Consider the following 23,374-nt stretch of genomic DNA (forward strand, 5'->3'; position numbering starts at 1 on the left):
CCTGGCTAAACTTGTTCCCCTATTGAATAACTTCTACTTTAATTCCACTCAGTTCCTCCAAATTAAAGTGTTGCAATGGGTATCCGCATGGGTCCTAGTTAGCCCTGCCTTTTGTAGAATATGTTGGAATTTTTTTGTTCTGGTCCTATTCAGTATCCTCCCTTTTTTTCACGGTACTATATCAGTGCCACTTCCTGTTCTTGTCCTGAACCAGAAAACTTCTTCAACTAGACTTCCAATTTCCACCCTTCTCTCACCCTTAAATGGTCAATGTCCGATTCTTCCCTTCCTTTCCCGGACGTCATCTGTCTCCATTTCTAGGCATAGGCTATCGACCAATATTTATTATAAAGCCCATTGACTCCCACAGCTATCTTGACTCATTTCCTCACATTGTGCTTTCTGTAAGGACTCTTTCATTCTCCCTTTCTCCATCTCTGTCACATCTGTTCTGAAGGTGCAACCTTCCACACCAATGCTTCTGATACATCTTTCTTTTCATCAACTGAGGTTTGCCGTCAACCGCATGCGTCCCATTTCCCGCACTTTTTTGCTCTCACCTTTTCTGCTCCCTCCCAGAAAGATGTTAGGGTTTCCCTTGTCCTCATCTTCTACCCCACCAGCCTCTATATTCCATCACCAAATACGTCTTCTCCCTTCCCTCTCCTTTCAGAATTTTGAATGGACCAGTGTCTCTGTGACATCCTGGTCTAATCTTCATCACCCCAACACCCCTCTTTGCTTCCCAGGGCACTATCCATGCAAGCGTGGGAGTTGTACCAACTGTCCTTTTATCTCCTTTCTCCTCACTATCCAAAGCTCCAAACATTCCTTCTGGGTGAAACAGAAATTTATGTGTACTTCATTCAATTCGGTATATGGAATTTGATGCTCACAGTGTAGCCTGCTCTATAATGGGAGGATGGAACGCAGATTGTGTTACTGCTTTGCAGAGCACCTCCTTTCACTCAGCAGGCATGACCCCAAACTTCCAGCCGTCTGGCATTTTAATTCTGCACTTTGACACTGACCCACTGTTCTTTGTCTCTTGCAACGTTCCAATGAAGCTCAACATAAGTTTAAGGAACAGCAGCTCAAATTTCAATTAGGCATTCTTTAGCCTTCTGGACTCAACATATGAGTTCAACAACTTCAGACTGTAATCTGTGCCCCTATTTTGTTTCCTTTTTCTTTGCAGGTTTTGGTTTTGCTCTCATTTTCTCCTAGTTTTTGCTTTCAGACAGGAGTTGTTCATCATTCTGCCCTTTACACCACCTCTAAAGACATCTTTTATTTCTTTACTTGTCCTATTACCATTCCCTTTGCCCTTGCACTACCAACTCTTTTGACATTTAATGTATCCTGTCTTTCACCCTATCACAGACCTTCCCTTTTGTTTTATTTTCACCCTTCCTCCTTTCACTTGCTTAAGACCTATTACATTTCTGATATTTCCCAGTTCTGATAGAAGGTCATCAGTTCTGACAGAAGGTTGAAATGTTAACTCTGTTTCTCCAAATTTTTTACCTGACTTGCTGTCTATTTCCAGCATTTACTGTTTTTATTTGCATCTTTGCCTAGTTTTTCTCCTATCTCTCCTCTGGGCTTATCTAGTGCATGGCTCTTCCTGTCTGCTCCTTTCACCCTCCTCCCACCAAACTCCTGCCTAGTTTCCTTCCTACCCCCACGTTAGTTGATATTGTTACTCTACTTAGTTACTGTCTATTTTCTCTGATATCTGATAACCCCATCCTCAAAAATCTCTTTCTCTTTGCCCTCCCTCGCACCCTATAATCTTACTGCTCTGGTATGCTCCCTTGGCTTCCCATACCCTCCCTAATCCTGCAGTGCACTGCCCTCTAGGCTCCCCACCTCTTCCACTCTGGCACGTGCTCTTGCCCTTTTTCCCCTGCTCTGACGTGCACTCTTGACTCCCCACCCCCCCCCACTCTGGCGCATGTAGTTGGCCCTAACTCCACTGCTCTGGTGCCCTCCCTTGGCTCTCTACCCCTTTCCCAGTCTGACTCTGTTGATTATTCTCTGCTGTCTCACCGCTGCTCTGTTGTACTCTCATCCCAGCTCCCACTTCTGCCTTGTGTTCTAGGTCTCTTTCCCTGAGAGGATATTGGGGAAAAAGTCTTCAAAGAAGTGTTGCAAAAATTTACGGGAAGTAGGCAAAAAATGCATGCAAATCTAAGATTTTTCCTGAGCTACCGGTCAATGTCCCATGACATTGTGCTTTAGAAAAGTGTAAAATACTTTTTTTTGTATTATATGGACACAATATATAGAACAGATTTTTGTTTCTTCATTAATCTTTATAGCAAAATGTTAAATTAAAACTTCTGGATACCATGTTGAATGATATTCTGAGCATTAGATAAAATATGAAAGGCAGTAATGAGTTGGATGAATGTAGGTGATTGGCAGATACTGTTTAACACTGAAGAAGTGTGGCAATGCACATTGGTGCTAAAAACTATCAATTGTTGATAAATGAGTATTACTGCAGAATGTGGATCAGTGGTGGTGATCCAAGCTGTATGTAGTAGTTAATCAAAAGTTATCTGGATTATCACTATGTATGGCACTGAAACCAATGGCGAGTACTTGGTTTAAAAAAATGTAGATAAGTAAAACAAATTATCACTGAAAGTTTGGAAACACTTCACATGCTATGTTAAAGTTTTGAAAACTGTAGTTCAGAAAAGCTTTCATTATTGGAAAAAAAATGAAAGGTGAGTTGAGTCCTTAAATGTGTAATTGCCTCCCAAATCTGTTCCCATCTTTCCTAGAACTCCATGTTTGAATCGCTCCCATCAGGTTTCTGCTGCTACCACAAATGACATCCTATGTAACTGTGACAAAGATAAACTTTCCATCCTTGTCCTTCTCGACCTGCCTCTGACACAATTGACCACGCCAGCCTCCTCCAATGCCTCTTCACTACTGTCCAGCTAGGGGGGGGACTGTTCTCACCTGGTTCCATTCTTGCTTATCTAATTGGAGCAAGAGAATTAGTTGCAGTGACTTTTCTTCCTGCTCCTGCATTGTTACCTCTAATGTGCCCTGAGGATTTATCCTTGCCGCTGCCCACTCCTATTTCTTATCTATATGCTGCCCCTCAATGACATCAAACAGAACATTAGTTTTCACGTATACTCTGACACCATCCAGCTCTCCCTCACCACTACAACTCACAACTCCTCCACTGTTGCTCAATTATCGGACTGCTTATCCGACATCCTGTTTTGGAAGTGCAGAAATTTCCTCCAATTAAGTAGTGGGAAGACAAACCATTGTTTTCGAGCTCGCTCTCTAAACTCGTCCATAGCTACAACTCCATCTCTCTCCCTGCCAACAGTCTGAAATTAAGCCTGTCTGTTCACAACTTTGGTGTCGTATTTGATCCCAAGATAAGCTTCCAACTACATATTTCCACCTCCATAACATTGCTTGACTTTGTCCCTGTCCCAACTCATCTACTGCTGAAACCCTCATTCATACTTTTGCTATCTGTAGAGTCAACTATTCCAATGCATTCCTGGCTGAACTCCCACATCCTACACCCTGAAAACTTGACGTTATCCAAACTCAGCTGCCCATGTCTTAACTTGTGGCAAGTCTCATTCCTCTATCACCCCTGTGCTTGCTGACCCACGTTGGCTCTTGGTCAAGCAATGTCTCAATTTTAACATTTCAAATCCCTCCATGGCCTCACCCCTCCATATATCTGAAATCTCCTCCAGCCCAATAACCCTTTTGAGATATGTGCACTCTTCCAATCCTGGCCTCTTGTGCAACCCTGCTTTTAATTGCTCTACCTTTTGTGGCCGTGCCTTCAGTTGCCTAGGCCCCTAGACTCTGGAATACCTCTCTACCTCTCTACCTTTCTTTTCTCCTTTAAGATGCTCCTTAAAACTTAGCTCTGACCAAGTTTGTAGTCTGACCTAATTCTCCTTATGTGGCTCAGTATCATACTTTATCTTATAATGCTCCTGTGAAGTGCCTTGGGACATTTCATTACATTAAAGGTGCTATGTAAATATAAATTCCTGTAAAGGTGATTTTTGTTTTTTGAGCCCCTAAGACAAAATTAAGTGTTTTATATCTTATCTCATAAGGGACTGCATGAGGTGTTGGGGATAAGTGATTGATTTTCAGTATCTAAAAAAAAATGAAGTATTTTGATATGTACAAGCTGCAGGAAAAAATATAAGGAAAAGTAGTTAATGATCATGATAAAGAATGCTGCTAATAGGATGCATGGCAAATCAAGGACAGTGAGTAGAGATTTTAGAGGCAATTCGTGTTTGATAAATTTAAGTTGTTTGAAGAGGTGGCTGATGTGGAGAATACATTAGATGTAATATGTATGGATATTGAAAAGATGTACTTTCAGGATATGGCACCACAAAGAAGCTTTTTAGTAAGATTCAAGCACATACTGGAAAAGGAAATGTTATACTTGGATGGAATGTTGTTGACAGACAGAAAATAGAGTAGAGATTCACACTGGCAATGGGTTGGAAGTGCTGCATCCCTCAAATCGGTGCTGGATTTGGTTTTGTTCTTCATATATGTATAGACTATTTGGACTTGAGTATAGGGAACATAATCTTGAAATTTGGTGATGACACAAATTTAACGATCAGACAAAGCAAACAGTTAAATTAATGTTAATTGACTTTTTATACTTACTGGCTCTTTAGTTGCACTACGATGTATTCTGTACATTACTGTATAAAATTAGATGGCCAAGTTCCTGTGAATTTTAAAAGCAAAGACTTGAAGATGATTCTTGGAACTTAGTTCTTACTCTTGTCTGCCCCATACGAAATAAGCAACTATCTGTCATTTGTGAGCATTGATGTGGTGTACTTTGGCTCAGTTTCCTGCAGTGTTAATTTTTTTCTATTTTCTTTATAGCGCACTGGAGATACAAAGCCAAATTTCTTCCAGGATTGTCTGATGGAAGTGTTTGATAATCTTAACTGTCACATTCAGAATCCCATGCTCTTGGATGCTATTCTCCAACTTATGGATCGGGGAACAATGGTTCTCACCACAAACTATGATAACCTGCTTGAGATCTTTGGCCAACAACAAGGCAAACCGATGGAATCTGTAGATTTGAAGTGCAAGGACAAGGTTTGTAAAATGAAAATTATGGGATTGTCTTTACTAGCCACAAAATCACCTCTTTAAATGTATCTTGCAGTGAGAGCTACAGGAAGTGACCAAAAATATACATATATACAAATTAGGAGCAGGAGTAGGCCACTCAGCCCCTTGAGCCTGCTCCACCATTCAATAAGATCATGGCTGATCTGAATATAACCTCAACCCCATATTCCTGCCAACGCCCAATAACCTTTCACCCCCTTGTTAATCAAGAATCTATCTGGCTGTGCCTTGACAATATTCAAAGACTCTACTTCCACTGTTTTTTGAGGAAGAGAATTCCAAAGACTCTCAACCCTCTAAGAGAAAAAAATTCTGCTCATCTCTGCCTTAAATGAACGGCCCCTTATTTTTAAAACAGAGATCCCGAGTTCTATCAGAGAGGAACACAGTTAACGTTTCGAGTCCGTATGAATCTTCAACAGAACTAAGTAAAAATAGAGAGAGGTGAAATATAAGCTGGTTTAAGGGGGGTGGTGGGACAAGTAGAGCTGGATAGAGGGCCAGTGATAGGTGGAGATAACCAAAAGATGTCACAGACAAAAGAACAAAGAGGTGTTGAAGGTGGTGATATTATCTAAGGAATGTGCTAATTAAGGGTAGAAAGCAGGACAAGCAAGGTACAGATAGCCCTAGTGGGGGTGGGGTGAAGGAATCGAAATAGGCTAAAAGGCAGAGATAAAACAATGGATGGAAATACATTTAAAAATAATGGAAATAGGTGGGAAAAGAAAAATCTATATGAATTAGTAGGAAAAAAAAGGGGGGATCGGAAAGTGGGTGGGGATGGAGGATAGAGTTCATGATCTAAAATTGTTGAACTCAATATTCAGTCCGGAAGGCTGTAAAGTGCCTAATTGGAAGATGAGGTGCTGTTCCTCCAGTTTGCGTTGAGCTTCACTGGAACAATGCAGCAGACCAAGGACGGACATGTGGGCATGAGAGCCCCAGTTATGCCTGTCTCTTTATGGGGTATGTGGAACATTCCTTGTTCCAGTCCTACTCCGGCCCCCTCCCACATCTCTTTCTCCGGTACATCAATGATTGCTTTGGTGCTGCTTCATGCTCTCGTCTGGACCTGGAAAAATTTATTAATTTTGCTTCCAATTTCCACCCCTCCATCATTTTCACATGGTCCATCTCTGACACTTCCCTTCCCTTCCTTGAGCTCTCTGTCTCAATTTCTGGTGATAGACTGTCCACCAATATCCATTACAAGCCTACCGACTCCCACAGCTACCTCGACTACAGCTCCTCACACCCCGCTTCCTGTAAGGACTCCATCCCATACTCTCAGTTCCTTCGCCTCCATCGCATCTGTTCTGATGATGCCACTTTCAAAAGCAGTTCCTCTGGCATGTCTTCCTTCTTCCTTAACCGAGGTTTTCCACCCACGGTGGTTGACAGGGCCCTCAACCGTGTCCGGCCCATCTCCCGCGCATCCGCCCTCACACCTTCCCCTCCCTCCCAGAAACGTGATAGGGTCCCCCTTGTCCTCATTTATCACCCCACCAGCCTCCGCATTCAAAGGATCATCCTCCGCCATTTCCGCCAACTCCAGCATGATGCCACCATCAAACACATCTTCCCTTCACCCCGCCTGGCGGCATTCCGCAGGGATCGTTCCCTCCAGGACACCCTGGTCCACTCCTCTATCACCCCCTACTCCTCAACCCCCTCCCACGGCACCTTCCCATGCAACCGCAGAAGGTGCAACACCTGCCCCTTTACTTCCCCTCTACTCACGATCCAAGGGCCCAAACACTGAAAAGCTTGCATTCAATGTCAAGAAGCTTGGAGGAGTCCAGCACCAACTTGGCACAGGCCTTTGTACAGACCTTGGAGTCCATTCTTTCCAACGTGGAAGTGGTGGTTAGTAAGTCTATCAGGCAGTGGTTCTCCCAAGCTTCTCTACAGTGCTGAAGCTTGGATAACTTCTGGATTCCATATCAAGATCCTAGAACAGCAGCATCAACACTGCCTTATAAGGATCTTGCAAATCAAGTGGGAAGACAAAAGAACAAACATGAGCGTCCTCAAGGTTACAGACGTGCCAAGTATAGATGCCTGCTCCATTAACATCAGCTCATTGGAAGTGGATGCCCACTCAAGACCTGAATGGCAACTCACCATCAAAAATGATGTCAAGACCTTCCAATCAACAAGAGCAGCTGCGGAGAGATATTGCCAGCAACCAATATCCTCAATGTGGGAGAACCCGCAGGGCTAAGATAGAGCTCATAAGCCACCTGTGAACCAACAGTCAACACCGATATCTCATTTCCACCCAGCCCCATATGCAAGGAAGAATCATCCTCAACATGATGGATTGCCAAAATGATGACGATGGTGGCCAACTTTCTTTGCACACTGTGGACCCAACTATGAAGCAGTGTCTGATAGCTTCGTTTGCAACTTCCATTGCACAAACAGCAGCCACCCAATGTCTGATTGCTGCGTGGAACCTTAGCTTACTGTCATGCAAGGTCAGCTTGTTGCCAATGAAGCAATGGATTGCAGCATTCATAGAGGTTTGCGGGGTGTCAGTGCAGTCCAGCAATCAGCACTCTAATTACTAGGATGACTGAAATGTTGCCCAGAGAGAGTGGCAGTGGCTTCATGGAATACAAATCTACTGCCCTCCCTCGGGAAGGGAGCTTTGGTCCTCCCACCCTGCCACTGCCCTTGCTGGTGCCTGTCACCAGCCAACTCAAACTGCTGCTGCATAAACTGAGGTGGTGCAGTGTGCAACTGGGCTGCTTGAGGTCGACCTCCAAGGCCATCTGCAGCCTTCCACCAGCCATGAGGGTTACACTGTGTGGAAGCATTAGGATAGGCAAAAGCACACTGAAGATGAGAACAAAGGGAATATGTAAAGGTGATTAGTTTATGTTTCAATGCAGTATGGCACGATTTAATTGATACATTTGGTTTGAAAACTGTGTTTTGGCGTTCTAGCAAGTGGTTGCTGTAATAGCCAATGACAGAGGGAAGTTAATGCTCAGGACTATTGGAGAATGGGGAATTAGGACTGTGGTTACTGGTATCTCACTCAAGTTAGCTCTTCGCAGATAGGCTGGCATTTTGTAGGTTGCCTGCTCCTTTCCTCTTGCTCCTACTCCAGATCCTCAGCTGATTACTGTGTATTTGGTGGCGAGGGCTGCCCCCTCTTGATGGCAAGGTTGTGCTGCATGTTGCAGAAGATCATATATTTTGACACCCACTCTGCCGAGTACTGAAGGAGTGCTCCCGAGCAATCCAGGCTGTGAAGTTGATGTTTCAGCATCTAGTCGCCTGCTCCATCACATTATGTAAGGCAACATGGTTTTCATTGTATGCATGCTGCGCACATGTGTTGGTTGCACACTGGAATTATGAGCCATGTTGTCAGCAGATAGCCCTTATCGCCCAGTAGCCACCCATTGGTTGCCATGGTGGTCAAATGTATATGGCACAATGGACTAACACAGAATGAAGTCGTGACTGCAGTCAGGGCACCAGGCATTGACTTGCATCAGTTGTTCATACACCAGCTGAATGTTGAGGGAGTGGAATTCCTTTTGGTTCTGATGTACAGCACAGTTGATATGTGGCATTTGCAAAGTGACATGCTTGCAATCAATAACAACCCTGCACTTTAGTGAAGCCTGCGGTCCCAGCAAATCCATGTGCTTGCTCTGCCTTAGTGACCTTCCTTATGCAGTAGCAAATGAAGAGATGTTGCAAATATCTCTAATTCCAACCTGTAAGGAAAACTCACAGAAAGGTTCATCACCACAGTCAAATTTGCAGCCATCAGCTTTGCCCTCTTCTGAGGTTGAGGTTGTGGCTGTGGGTGCAGTAGGTGGCAAATTTCAGTGAGAGCATCCTATTGATGTGCAGATGTTTTCCACACTGTTCCTCGCTGAGGTTCCGGGTGGGTAATTGCTTGCTGAGCACCCTTGGGCGTGGCTTCCTGCTGTGAGTCCTTCTGCCCTCCTATTCTTTATTCTTCTAGTGGCTTATCCTGCTTTGTGTGGCCTTTGCTTATTCTTCCAGTCATGCTGTATTCCAAGGGGAGAGGAAGCAGTTGGTTTGGGGAAACCTTGAAGTCAGGAAAAAGTTCTTCAGCAGTTAGGAAAAGGTCCTTCAGTACCTGCCATATCACTCTGTGTAGACTTTTACAACTTTGAACAACTGTGGAAATGAAACATTTATACCATTGTAGCAACAACCAGAAGAAATCAACCAGCAACTGACCTAAGTAGTTGATCCAGCATTAGTGTGGAGTCCTTTCTGCTGCGTAAGGTATGTTCAGCTGTTAAACTTTGTGAGGGCATTAGCTGGAGCGCCGAGCTCCAAAGTGGCACGGTTTGGGTCAAATCAATATCACAAACTACTTGAAATCATGTTTTGCTTGCTCTGCATGCATTCAGCAGACGTTAGCTGCACATGTGCTAATGTCTTCACTAAGACGGTGTCTGGCATGATTTGAGGCAGAAATGTGTGTTGCTATCAGATACCATTTTGCTCCCTCAATGACATGCTTAGTGCTCAAACAGTGGGCATGACTGGTCCCAATTTTGCACTGTGTTTATATAGCACCCTTGTATCCTCAGGATTTTCTCAATAGCTTTACAACTATTAAAATTGTCAGTTATGAAGGAAAATGTAGTCAGTGATCCTGCGTTATTTTCTCACTGATTTAATTTGCAGACTCTTTGTGCTTTTGTAGGTGGTTCAGTGGGCCAGAGGTCTACAAAAATACAGTGTCCTTCATATACATGGACTATTCACAGATCCCTGTGGCCTGGTATTGGACCCATCAGGATACAAGGATGTAATGCATGATCAAGATTTGATGGTAGGCATTGATTTAACTTCTAAATTAACATTTTACTGAAAATGTTTTCAAAGGAATATAAATGAATAATGAAACATTTATAAACAAGTGTTAATAATTATGTGAAAGTAACAGCAAGCAATTGCCAGGCATTCCTCCAGAAATGGGTAAGGAATTCTTGGTGACAGTATGGCAGATAGCCTCAGTATTATTACCTTGATAAATACAAATGGGAAGGGTATATATGCAATGTGTCTCATTCACAATTAACTTATAAATTATCAATTAGTGGTCCTTGTTACATGTTAAATTTTTTCAACATATTTTTGCTGATAGTTTCCTTAATACCAACATCATAACAGAAGCCAATTTAATTTTTTAAAATCCTTTGCCATATTTGGATTAGCAGAGCCCAGAACTAATAACTAACCTGATGGCAGTAATTTATTTGTAGGAATATGTAGGATGCCCAGTCCATCTTCTGTCAACCCGGATGACAGATAATTTCCCATCTTAGACCACTTTTATAGGCTAAACTGATGCTTCAGGAATGATTCACACAATTAAAAATATGGACAAAATACACCTTTTTAGTAGTGTCTTACAATAGCCCATCAGTTCAGACTACTCTTCCTTGGTGCCTAGCTTGGATTCAGCATGTTTTTAATAATATTTGTCCAGGGGATGTGAATGTTTCTGACAAGCATTTATTGTCCCGCCACTAATTGCTCTCTGAAGGTTGTGGTGAGCCGCCTACTTGAACTGCTGTGGTTCATGGGTGTAGGTACACGCATAGTGCTATTAGAGGGGAGTTCCAGAATTTTGATCCAGCAATTGAAGGAACAGTGATATAGTTCCATGTCAGGATGGTGCGTGACCTACAGGAGAACTAAAGGTGGTGGTATTTCCATGAACATGCAGACCTTATTCTTTGAGGTGGTAGGGGTCATGGGTTTGAAAGGTGCTGTTGGATGAGCCTTACTCAGTAGCTGCAGCGTATCCTGTAGATGGTCCATACAGTTGCCACTGTGTGCTTGTGGTGGAAGGAGTGAATGTTGAAGGTGGTGGATGGAGTGCCAAGCAGGCTGCTTTTTCCCAGATGGTGTCAAACTTCCTGAGTGCTGTTGGAGCTATATTCATCCAGGCAAGTGGAGAGTGTTTTATCACATTCCTGACTTGTGTCTTGGAGATGGTGGACAGGTTTCAGGGAGTCAGGAGGTGAGATACTCACTGCAGAATTCCTAACCTTTGACCTCCTCTTGTAGCTAATCCAATTAAGTTTCTGATCAATGGTGATCCCCAAGATACTGATAGTGTGGGATTCAACGATGGTAATGCTGTTAAATGTCAAGGGGAGATGGCTATACCCTCTCTTACTGGAGGTGGTCATTGCCTGGCACTCGTGTGGTGCGAATGCTACTTGCCACTTATCAGCCCAAGCCTGAATGTTGTCCAGGCCTTGCTGCATATGGACACAGACTACTTCAGTACCGGAGGAATTGTGAATGGTATTGAACACTGTGCAATCATCAGCAAACCCCACTTCTGACTTTACATTGGAGGCAAGGTCATTGAAGCAGCTGAGGAACTTCTTCAGTGATGTATTGGGACTGAGATGATTGACCTCCAACAACCACAACCACCTTCCTTTGTGCTCCAACCTGGTATGGCTCCAGCCTGTGGAGAGATTTCCCTGATTTCCATTGCCTTAAATTTTGCTAGGACTCCTTGATGCCACACTTGGTCAAATGCTGTCTTGATTGTCAATCTCATTTCACTTCTAGAATTTAACTCTTTTGTCCATTGGACCAAGACTATGTAGAGGTCAGGAGCTGTGGCCCAGACTGAGCATCGGTGAACAGGTTATTGCTGAGTAAGTGCTGCTTGATAGCACTGTTGTCGACGCCCTCCATCACTTTGCTGATGATCAAGGGTAGACTGGTGGGGCAGAAATTGGCCAGATTGGATTTGTCCTGCTTTTTGTGGGCAGGACATAGCTGGGTAATTTTCCACGTTGTTGGGCACTTGCTAATGTTGTAGCTGTACTAGAACAGCTTGGCCAAGGGCATGGCTTGTTCTGAAACAAGTCTTCAGTACTACAGCCGAGATTTTGTCATGGGCCATCGCTTTTGCTGTATCCAGTGTGCATAGCGTTTCCTGATATCATGTGGAGTGAATTGAATTGGCTGGCGACTGGGATCTGTGATGGTGGAGACCTCGAGAGGAAGCTAAGATGGATCATCCACGCGGCACTTCTGGTTGAAGATCACAGAATCACAGAATTTTAACGGCACAGAAGGAGGCCATTCAACCCATCGTGCCTGCACTGGCTCTCCAAATGAGCATTATGACCTAGTGCCATTGTCTTACCTTTTCCCCATACCCTTGCACATTGTTTCGATTCAAATAATCATCCAATGCCTGCTTGAATGCCTCGATTGAACTTGCCTCCACCACACTTCCAGGCAGTGCATTCCAGACCCGAACCACTCATTGTTTGAATAAGTTTTTTCTCAAGCCACACTTGCTTCTTTTGCAAATCACTTTAAATCTGTGCCCTCTTGTTCTTGATCCTTTTATGAGCGGGAACAGTTCCCCTCTACCTACTCTGTCCAACCCCCTCATAATATTGAACATCTCTATCAAATCTCCTCTTAGCCCTCTTCTCCCCAAGGAGAACAATCCCAACTCTCCAATCTATCCTCACAGCTTAAGTTGCTCACCCCTAGACCCATTCTTGTAAACCTCTTCTGCACTCTCTCAAATGTGTTCACATCCTTCCAATAATATGGTGCCCAGAACTGTACACAGTACTCCAGCTGAGGTCTAACGAGTGTCTTACATAAATTCAGTGTAATCTCCTTGCTCTTGTACCCTATGCCCCATTAATAAAGCCCAGGATACTTTCTGCTTTATTAACTGCTCTTTCCACCTGTCTTGCCACCTTCTGTGATCTATGCACATATACACCCAGGTCTTTCCACTCCTGCACCCCTTTCAAAATTTCATTCCTTATTTTATATTGTCTGCCCATGTTTTTCCTACCAAAATGCATCACCTCACACTTCTCCGCATTGAACTTCATCTACCACCTACCTGCCCACTCCACCTTGTCTATGTCCTTTTGAAGTTCTACACTGTCTTCTCACAGTTTACAACACTCCCAAGCTTTGTATCAGCTGCAAACTTTGAAATTGTCCCCTGAACACCAAGGTCTAGATCATTAATATATATCAGGAAAAGTAAGGGTCCCAAAACCGAGCCCTGGGGAACTCCACTACAAACCTTCCTCCAGCCTGAAAAATATCCATTGACCATTACTCTCTGCTTCCTATTTTTCGGCCAATTTTGTATCCACGTTGCTACTAACCCTTTTATTCCATAAGCAATGACTTTTCTCACAAGTCTATTGTGTGGCACTGTATCAAATGCCTTTTGAAAGTCCATGTACATCACATCAACAGCATTACCCTCATCGACCTTTTCTGTTACCTCTTCAAAAAACTCCAGCAAGTCAGTTAAACACGATTTCCCCTTTAGAAATCCATGCTGGCTCTTCCTTATCAACCCTATTTTTTCCATGTGACTATTAATTCTGTCCCAAATAATTGTTTCAAGAAGCTTCCCCACCACTGAAGTTAAACTGACTGATCTGTCGTTGCTGGGCTTACCCTTACAACCTTTTTTTGAACAAGGCTGTAATGTTTGCAATTCTCCAGTCCTCTGGCACCTCCCCTGAGTCTAGGGAAGGCTGAAAAATTATAGCCAGCGCTCCTGCAATTTCTAATCTCACTTCCTTCAATATCCTTGGATGCATCTCGTCCAGTCCCGGTGCCTTGTTAACTTTAAATACCGACAGGCTATTCAACATTTCCTCCTTATCAATTTTGAACCCTTCTAGTGACAGTGTTTCCTCGTCTGTCACCATGGCCTGTGTAACAGTATAAAAGATAGCTGCAGATGTGTTAGCCCTGTGTTTTGCACTGATGTTCTGGGATCCATCATCGTTGAGACTGGGGATGTTTGTGGAGTTCCTTCCCAGTTAGTGGTTTAGTTGTCCCTTACCATTCATGACTGAATTTGTCAAGACTGCAGAGCTTTGATTTGATCCATTGTTATGGGATCAGAGCTGTATTCATTCACTATGCTGCCTTCACGCAATACAACTTGATCTTAACTGATTCTTGGTTCAAAAGAACAGCCTCTATTTTAAATGCTGTTTTGAATACTTGAAAATATATATCACTAAAGAAGGAATGGGTGTTCTTGTAACTTGCTGTAACTCATCAAACTGCTTTCAGCTGTACCAAGTACCATATTGCTTCTGACTACCTGAGAGAAGATGAACTTGTAGCATTTCCAGATCATATTTATCTGGCTTGATGGGAACAGAGAAACAGTTAATGTTTCAGTTTGATGACCATTCATCAGAAAATCTGACGAGCGGTCATTAACCTGAGATGTTGTCTCTTTTACATTCTCCACAGATGCTTCCTGATCTGCTGAGTACTTCCAGCATTTTCTGTTCATATTTCTGTTTCCAGCATCTGCAGTATTTTGCTTTTGTATTGATTGGGGACAGTGATAATGTTAGACTTTCCAGCAGTATAGCTACTTTAGGATTAAATGAATGCATTAGATGAGGATGATTTTTTCACCTTGGAGATTCTGTGTGATCACTGAGTTGATTGGAACTATTCCGTTCATTGATTTTTTTTGGCTCTGTAACCTGATCAATCTTTGAAAAAACAGATTTTTTCTCTAACCACCTAGGTGGGAATCTGGCATGGTGAATTGCACTTCCTTCATAAAACTGATCTGATTTTCAAAACGCAACAAAAGCTTGCGAGAAGCAACATACAATCATACACAAGGACTGGTTCTCTGCAAACAAAAGGAGTATCTTCAAGTGTTGTGTCTTTTTGAATTATCCGGGAGCTTGGGGAGCCTTTGGTTCCTCGTTGCTTTCTCTACGGCAATACCTCGGTCAATCAAAGTCAACTTGCCAACCTTTCAACACCCTTTTCTCCTGCAGTATAAATTGTTGTGATTTTTTGAAATTTGGCATCCCATGAAATTTGTCTGATGCATGCAAGACATGAAGCTTCGGCAACATGTCTCTCTTTTCAGCAATATTCTATTTCTTTCTATTAAAACTGCTACTTAACATGCAGAGAAATGAGATGGCAAAGTGGTGGTGACCTGCATTGTTTAGCATGTGGATAGGGCAGGCTTTGCACCTTGTTCTTCATTTTTGCTGATGATTGAGTTTCATTTTTCCTGAATAGTTGGGGCCAAAAATTGGATTGCTCAAGACAGATAGCATACAAACCTGGTGCTGCCTTCTCATTTTCCATGGTTGAAGCATTGAATGCTCAACAGGGGCCCAGCAACCTGTATGACTAGAATATGTTTCAAGCAGCCTGCCCCTCTTAAAAGGGAACTGGTGCTCATTATACGGAAGCTGTTGCTGACTGTTCTGTTAGTATCATTATGGGCCTTAGATGAGCTTGTCCATGGCTGGTATTTACAGGTATTGCTGGAGACAAGGCTGTTGATAAACTTCACCTTTCATTAAACATTGTACTAAACACGTACAGTGCAAGGCTTAGCACTAGGCTCTATATAGAACTATCTCTCAGCACTTACATCTTCCCCCCCCCTCCAAAGTTTTGTGTTGATCTCTGATTCACAGAGCTAAGTGTTGTGGTGGTTTCACTAATCTCCCCAAACTTACTCTCAGCCCTCCAGGAGGTCTCATAGGATTCAAGTTCTCTATGTTCTCTGTTGAACTCTGTAGAGTAGTATGTGAATCATCAGAGACTATTGGTTCTCGGTTCAGGCTGTCTTCCTGATCATATGGATGGTTAGTCCATTTCGTAGATGGTCCTCGTTTTGTAGACGTGAGTGAACTTCAATTTCACCTCAGTATTCCATTTTCATTCTCTACAAGGTAAGATCATGGATTTAGTGGTTTTTCCAGTATTTGGCCTTCTTGATTCTGGTCATGAATCCAGATTGATTCACCTGGTTGGAGTTCTAGTAAATCATGCACTTTGTGGCATTGATTATAGTTTTCAGTTTGATTTACATGATACTCATCTTCCTTCTCTCTGATTCGCCCTATGTCTGCTGCTTTGAGACACGCATAATTGTACGTGGTAGAACAGGAAGTTGAATCCGTAGCTGCCTTCCCATCAGAATTCTGACGGAGCCAAACCATTCTGAAGTGGTATGGGATGGTAGCTCAATGGTGCTAAGTTGATATTGTCAGTTTTCTTCAACAAAGCTTTTACCGTTCTTGCTCGTCTTTTGGCCTTTCCATGAGATTATGGGTACCTGGATGAACTAGTCGTGTGGACAAATCCATAGTCTTCTGTGAACTTCTTAAAACATTAATTTGCAAACTGTGGGCTATTGTCTGAAATGACTAGATCTGGAATGTCATGTCTGGCAAAAATTTATTTTAGTGATTTGGTGACTGCTTTTGAGGTCAGACCATGAAGACATTTGCCCTCAATCCATCAGGAGTAATAGTCAACAGCAATGAGGAATGTCTTCCCCTTCAGCTGGGAAAGATCAGTTCCAAGACATTCCCACACACTGTAAGGAAATGAGGACACCATTTGTGGTTTGCTTTGTTCCTGGTTGATGCAGCTCAAAACTATTTTTTCAAATGATTTTGAGATCCCAGGCCACCAAATGTAATTTTGTGCTCCTGCACAATGCTTTGTAATGCCCAGGTGTCCCTGGTGTATTCTCTGAAGGATCTCGAGTCTGAAGACTGTTGGTATGACCAACCTCTCATAAATCAGCAAGTCATCCACAGCACTGAGATGTCTTTGTTGCTCAAAGTATTATTTCAGGGTAAGATTCTTTGGAACATGTTCTGGTCATCCATTTTTGCAATATTCCCTAGTGTTAGCATATTCTTCATCTACTTTTTGTGCCTTTCAGATTTCATTCAACCTCTGTGTTGCTGGTAGGAATTTTGTAGTCAATGAGTTATGTGACTCTACATCCTCTGTGAAATTTGTATCCTCCTGTTCAGGCTTTTCAACAGGAATGTGTGATCATGTGTCTGCTGTTGTTTGTTGTTTTCCTTGGACATATTTGGTTGTTGCATTGAATCTCATGAGTCTCAACTGAAATCTCTGGACTCTTGGTGACATCTTTGCTAGTTCTTTGGCATTTAATAAGGTAACCAATGGCTTGTGGACTGTTTCAATGGTAAACTGTAGGCCTAAGATGCATTCTGCAAACTTCTCACAGACGCATGTGGGTGCCCTCTTTTTCACTTACAGCATATCTTTGTTCCATTTCAGTCAATGGTTGAGATGCATAATATGCTGGTTTGTGTGTTCCATATTTCTGGATTTGAAAGAGTACTGCACCTAGTCCAGTCATTGATACATCCGCAGCGATTATTGAAGGCAGTTCTGGGTCATAATGTGCCAGTATATCTGATGAAATGAGCATCTCTTTACCACCTCAAATAAATATCTGATTTTACTTTCTCACTTCTGCCTGCCTTGTTAACCGCACAACCTTCTATAGGGTCAAATCTTCTCTTGACTGCAGAAATTCCGATAGAGTCTCCTCTAAAAATCCTACAACAATCCCATCCCGAATTAATTTATCTTTCAGGGCTCCATATTCGCAATTCTCAGCTAGTTGATATAAGGGAGTAATGAAGGAATCTACACTCCCGGTCTTTGGGTGCATCTATTGAATTTTGCCCTTTATGTAATGGTGTTCCTCTTGAGGTTAAAATAGGTGTTAAAGGCTTTGATAACCTCATCGTTTGGCGCCGTTTCTTTGTTTATGTCCTGTCTGACTATTACTTCATCTGCTGTACTGCCCATGGCGTAGAGTAAGGTATTAACCTGTTCCTTGCTCATCTTCTCTGCCAGTCCTGAAACCTGCATTGTCAGTTCTGCGGCTTGTTCTATACCTTGCACGTGATCAAAGCATTCTGGTAAAGTTAGGATTCGCTACATGGCTTTTCTTAACTGTAGCGTTTCTTGGAATTATGTTGGCAATTTTCTTGCGCTGGCCTTTTCCCACAGTTGTTTGTCTTGCTGTTGCTTCAAGTCACTGGACTCTTTATTTGGTGCTTTTTTTGTTGTGTTTTCCACTGGCACTTTTTGTTGTCATCGTCGTGGTTCTTGGGTGAGGTTGTCCATGGTTAGGATTTACAGACATTGCTGGAGGCAAGGCTGCTGATAACTTTACCTTTTAGTGAACATTATACAAACTATGTACAGTACGAGGCTTAACACGAGGCTCTTCATAGAATTATCTCTCAGCAAACTCTGTCAAATGATCTTACTTCACTGATGATGTAGACTATCTATTTAGATATTTAACATTAACACTTTACACAACAACTGCTTGTATTGCAAGTGGCTGTAAAAAGGAGGGCGCCAAATGGAGGCATGAGAAAGGAATCGTAGAATCTCTAATGTGGTGCTGGAGGCCTTAGTTCTGGAGGTTGACAGGAGGAGAGAGGCCATTTTCCAGAGAGGACCAGGAGGCCCTCAAAGAATACTCGTGAGGTGAGGTGGCCTGGCTACCAATGAGGTCAATTCCTGGAGTTTGGCCCAGAGGACCTTGCAGCAGTACCACAAGCAGTTCAATGACCACACTCTAATGGTCTAGATCTGTGATCTTTCCACACTCATGCAGTACAAGGAGGTCCATAACCACAGGGATCAGAACTGGAGCAGAGTGTTTGCATCACCTCTGCCTGCTGGAGGAGACTGCCCCACATCATGAGGCAGCTGTGGCAAGGGCTGTTTGATCATGTCAGCAATGGTTACTTCAAAATAACAGATTGCTTTTGATTGATGGCTGTTCCCAAATCCCACTGCTATCTTGCATGAAGTGCAAGCTGCAGATGGTGTGATCATCTTGCTTTCCCTCCAACCCATTCCTCACCCCAACCCTCCCTTTCTGCACGTATGCTTTCAAACACAAAAGAGCTGCTGTTTGGCCAGCCACTGCAGCCTCATGAGGAAGGGTGACAGATGTAACACACCTCTGAGGACAGTCACAACCACCAGTTCAGATGCTGGCACTGCATATTTTTGAGGATAGCATAGAGTTGAGATCAACATGTAGTGAGTCACTGGGCACAAGTGGGCTGCAGCCAAGCGAGGGGTGTAGGGCAGTTTGTTTGCCACTTCCCTAGAGGGTGAGGTCGCAGAAGAGTTTTGCTACAGGGGATTTCAATGAGGACTTTGATGGGGCAACCTACAAGGGAATACTGATGAGCATGCATGCCAAGATGCTAAGTGTATTGGCTAGCCTGTCAGACAGCCTGTTGTCACTGTTAAGGAACATGGTGGACTCTGGCTCCAACTTGGCACATGGCTTCATGCAGACCTTGCCAGTGTAGAAGTGGTGGCCAACTCCATGACAGCACTTAGCAGGGTGACCAACTCTTAGGGGGAAAAAAGTAAGGGACACTTTGGCGATGGGGATGGTAGTGTCCACCAGGAGGAGAGTGCAATGCACAGGAGTGGCAAGGAACTTCAGAAGCCAGGAAGTGGAGAGTCAGGTGCCATACCCGAAGGGATGATTAGAAAATATGGGACCAATAGCGTCCCGGCACCAAACAACTTGGGACCACCACCTCAATCACGGGACAGTCCCGAAAAATCTGGGTTGGTCGCCCAGGCACTTGGGGCCCCACCTATGTTGCAGTGCCTGGTGGCCGAGGGCTCAACCTCCGTTGTAGCACAGGCAAGAAGCCACCCAATGTCTCTTAGTGCTGCAGTGGAAGCTCAGCATGAGGTTATCTCCTGCTGTCTTGCAAGTTCAGACTGCTACCATCATGATTTTGAATCAGTGCTCAAAGGAACATCCAGACTCACCCAGCAGTCTGTCATCCTGACAGATTACTAGGAATGCTGAGACTCTACCCTGGGGGAGTGCCAGAGGCTCCATGGTGCAGAGCAGGATGACTGTATTCATGCTCCTACTGCTGCCACTCCACCAGCCTCCTTGCTGCTGCATCTCTGTCAGCCAGCCCAGACTGATGCCACCCTATGATATGGAGCAGACTCTCCTCCAGCAGATTTAAATGATACAGGTCCTCCGTGGATCTGCCGTGCTCTGCTATGTTCCCTGCAATTATACACTGCCTGATCCTCCAGGAAATGGTGCAAGTCCAAAGCTGGACCTCCAAAGCCCACAGCTGCTTGAGGGCTGCAAGGACATTGCAGTCTTCCCCAGTGAAAGTAAAGAAGCCTCCCACTGGCCATGCTGCAGTCACATGGCCAGCACTGTGTCGGAGTACCAAGCCAGTTAAAGGCACCTAAGGGAATGCAAAGGGATGCATAGTTTATTTTTGTATGTATTATTGGATGTGTTGTTGAATTAAGCTATGTTTTTCTTTGGTGGCTTTTATTGTAGGATTTTGACCAAGAGAATGATGTGATGGACATATCAGATGGCTGGAAAGGTGGAGAATTGTGGAGTAGTGGTGGTGGAAGGATGACATCTTAAGCGAGCCAGAGTCTCTGCAGATGCTCATGGGTCATCCATCCGGAGTGAAAGGGTTCAAGATGCCTTCTCCCTGCTCCTCCTGCTTTTACCTTGCCGCCTCCTTCCCTCCTGAGGTGGTCTTCGTATTGCTGCTGCTTATATTAGTGAGATTGTGGCGGACACAACAGATCACCATGAACTTTGGAGATATGCTTTGGGAGTATTATAGGGCTCCGTCCCAGAGTGGTCCAGGCATTGGAACCATTGTTAGAGATTGCTGATGATCTATTCCACCACATTCCTGATGGCAACATGGCTCCAGTAGCCCGCTGTCCTTGTGTAGTCAGGTGGCAGAGGGGAGCCATATGCATGGTTAGTACCCCTCGTCTCCAAATAGACAGCCTCAGGTTCTTCACGGTGACCCGAGGACAGTGGGAGCAGTCGACTGCCTCAGAATGAAGGTGCCGTGGCTGCTAGCAAATAGCAGGCATTCATCAACATGGTTATAAAAACAAAAAACTGCAGATGCTGGAAATCCAAAACAAAAACAGAATTACCTGGAAAAACTCAGCAGGTCTGGCAGCATCAGCGGAGAAGAATAAAGTTGACGTTTCGAGTCCGCATGACCCTTCAACAGAACTGAGTAAAATTAGGAGAGGGGTGAAATATAAGCTGGTTTAAGGTGGGATGGAGTGGGGGGGAGAGAAATGGGGGTGCGGGGTGGTTGTAGTGACAAGCAAGCAGTGATAGGAGCAGATAATCGCTGCATTGTTCCAGTGAAGCTCAACGCAAACTGGAGGAACAGCACCTCATCTTCCGACTAGGCACTTTACAGCCTTCCAGACTGAATATTAAATTCAACAACTTTAGATCTTGAACTCCCTCCTCCATCCCCACCCCCTTTCCGTTTCTTCCCCCTCCCTTTTGTTTTTTCCAATAATTTATAGAGATTTTTCTTTTCCCACCTATTTCCATTATTTTTAAATTTATACCTTTTATGCCCTGTTAGTCTTATTTCACCCCACCCCCTACTAGAGCTGTACCTTGTGTGACCTGCCATCCATTCTTAATTAGCAAATTCTCTTAGATAATATCTCAACCTTCAACACCTCTTTGTTCTTTTGTCTGTGACATCTTTTGATTATCTGCTCCTATCACTGCTTGCTTGTCCACCCCCCCCAACTTCTCTCTCTTCCTCTCTTCCCCCCCCCACTACCTTAAACCAGCTTATATTTCACCCCTCTCCTAATTTTACTCAGTTCTGTTGAAGGGTCATGAGGACTCGAAACGTCAACTTTATTCTTCTCTGCCGATGCTGCCAGACCTGCTGAGTTTTTCCAGGTAATTCTGTTTTTGTGTTCATCAACATAGACTGGGCATAGTCACACACCATTTGCACATTGATGGAGTGGAATCCCTTGCGTTTCTAGTACATATCCCAATTTACGTATGAGGCACATACAGACACATGCATGCATCCGCTGGCTCTTTGAAAGATTGGGAGTCCTGCTACCCTGGCAAAGCCATGTGCCTGCTCCTCTTGACACTCTTTGGTTAGAGAGAAGACCTTGACAGCCACTGACAGGAGTTTTCTCACCCCGCTGTGAGGCTGCATGTTGAAGGAGATGGCACAGTTTTGTGACCACCTCTTTGGTGAATTGCAGATGCCTTCAGCATTGTTCCTGGCTTAGGCGGAGGTAGGATAACTGCTCCCTGAAGACTTTTGTTGGGTATGGGCTTCCAGAAAGAGCCTCCTCCTCCTTCCTTTACGCATAGCTTCCATGCAGCCTCTGCTCTGTTCCCCTGTTGCGTTGCAGATCTGAAGGGACTGCAACTACAGTTCCCATAAATGTAGCAGCCTTTCTGTGGATGGGTCACTAAACACCTCTAATCTCTTTGTCAGAATGCAGCAGCACTTCATTCCAAATCCAGCAAGTTATAGAAACTCCAAGAACATTCTACAGTACTTCCAAAGATAAAAGGAAGTCAGAAGCACTCATCTGCTGGTTGACTGTTTAAATCGTGCTCGTTGGAGTTGGGGAAGGTGGGATGGGTGCTGGAGACAGTTGTGAGTGATTAGGAGAGGTCTTTAATTGAGCCTGAGCACGTCAGGTTTGCAGAACTCTGGTGAGATCAGTCGGAGAGGCTGTCTGACATGACGATCAGCCCATTCTGTATGCTTCTGGCACATACATGGCATATCCACACTAGCACTCTTCCAAGCATGGGGCCAGACTCCCTGCACCTGCCAGTTTGAGGGCCTCCTGCTTCTGCATTGCCAGCTCCAGTGATGCTATGGAGCTGAATTTTTTTGACCTTAATGTCTTAAGTTTTCCTCTTGACTTCCAGAGTTCTTGTGTGAAAATGAATCTGTTGTTGTAGTGCACAGGTGATTAATATAATACTTACAGAAAATGAAATAATTTAATTTGTTCTTGTTGCTTCTTTGGGAAATAGGATTTGCAAATTGCTTTCTCACTTTTCAATACCTTGATACCTAAACACGAGGTAGAGATCAGCAGGGTGAAGTATAGTTCATGCAATACCTCTTGTGATTAGGGCTTTGTAAAGGGACAGCATCTTCAAAGCAGTCTTCTGAGAGATTTTCTGATAGGGGCAGGCTGGTTGCTAATTTGTGAATGGAGGCTCAACTTCATTTAAGAGAACCACTACTGATGACAAGCCAATTTAGTCAAAATGTTAAAATTTGCTCTGGAGTTTTTTTTCCACAGTTTTTTATTTTTAATGCTATGAAATACAGCATGTGACTTTATTGGATTGGATTTTTGCTTGTGACCTGAGTTGAATTTTTAACTTAGAATAGTATTGTTCAGCTCAGCATGTAAGGTATTAAATGTCACCCAATGTTTTTTGGAG

At 43.7% G+C, this 23,374-nt stretch overlaps 1 protein-coding gene across 3 annotated transcripts in view; it reads left to right on the forward strand.

Annotated features, from left to right (window-relative positions):
• The window catches only part of LOC144696691 (protein FAM118A-like), a 75,131-nt gene that overhangs the window by 22,178 nt on the left and 29,579 nt on the right, over positions 1 to 23,374 (forward strand). For all 3 annotated transcript variants that reach the window (XR_013580226.1, XM_078568293.1, XM_078568294.1), the window contains exons 5-6: positions 4,930 to 5,151; positions 9,899 to 10,027. Coding sequence is in view for 2 of the 3 variants with exons in the window: in XM_078568293.1 (XP_078424419.1) it covers positions 4,930 to 5,151; positions 9,899 to 10,027 (351 nt within the window). In the remaining variant the exon portion in view is untranslated. The remainder of the gene's footprint in view (positions 1 to 4,929; positions 5,152 to 9,898; positions 10,028 to 23,374) is intronic.

The sequence above is a fragment of the Cetorhinus maximus genome, chromosome 22 (assembly GCF_964194155.1).
Source record: "Cetorhinus maximus chromosome 22, sCetMax3.hap1.1, whole genome shotgun sequence".
Classification (NCBI taxonomy): domain Eukaryota; kingdom Metazoa; phylum Chordata; class Chondrichthyes; order Lamniformes; family Cetorhinidae; genus Cetorhinus; species Cetorhinus maximus.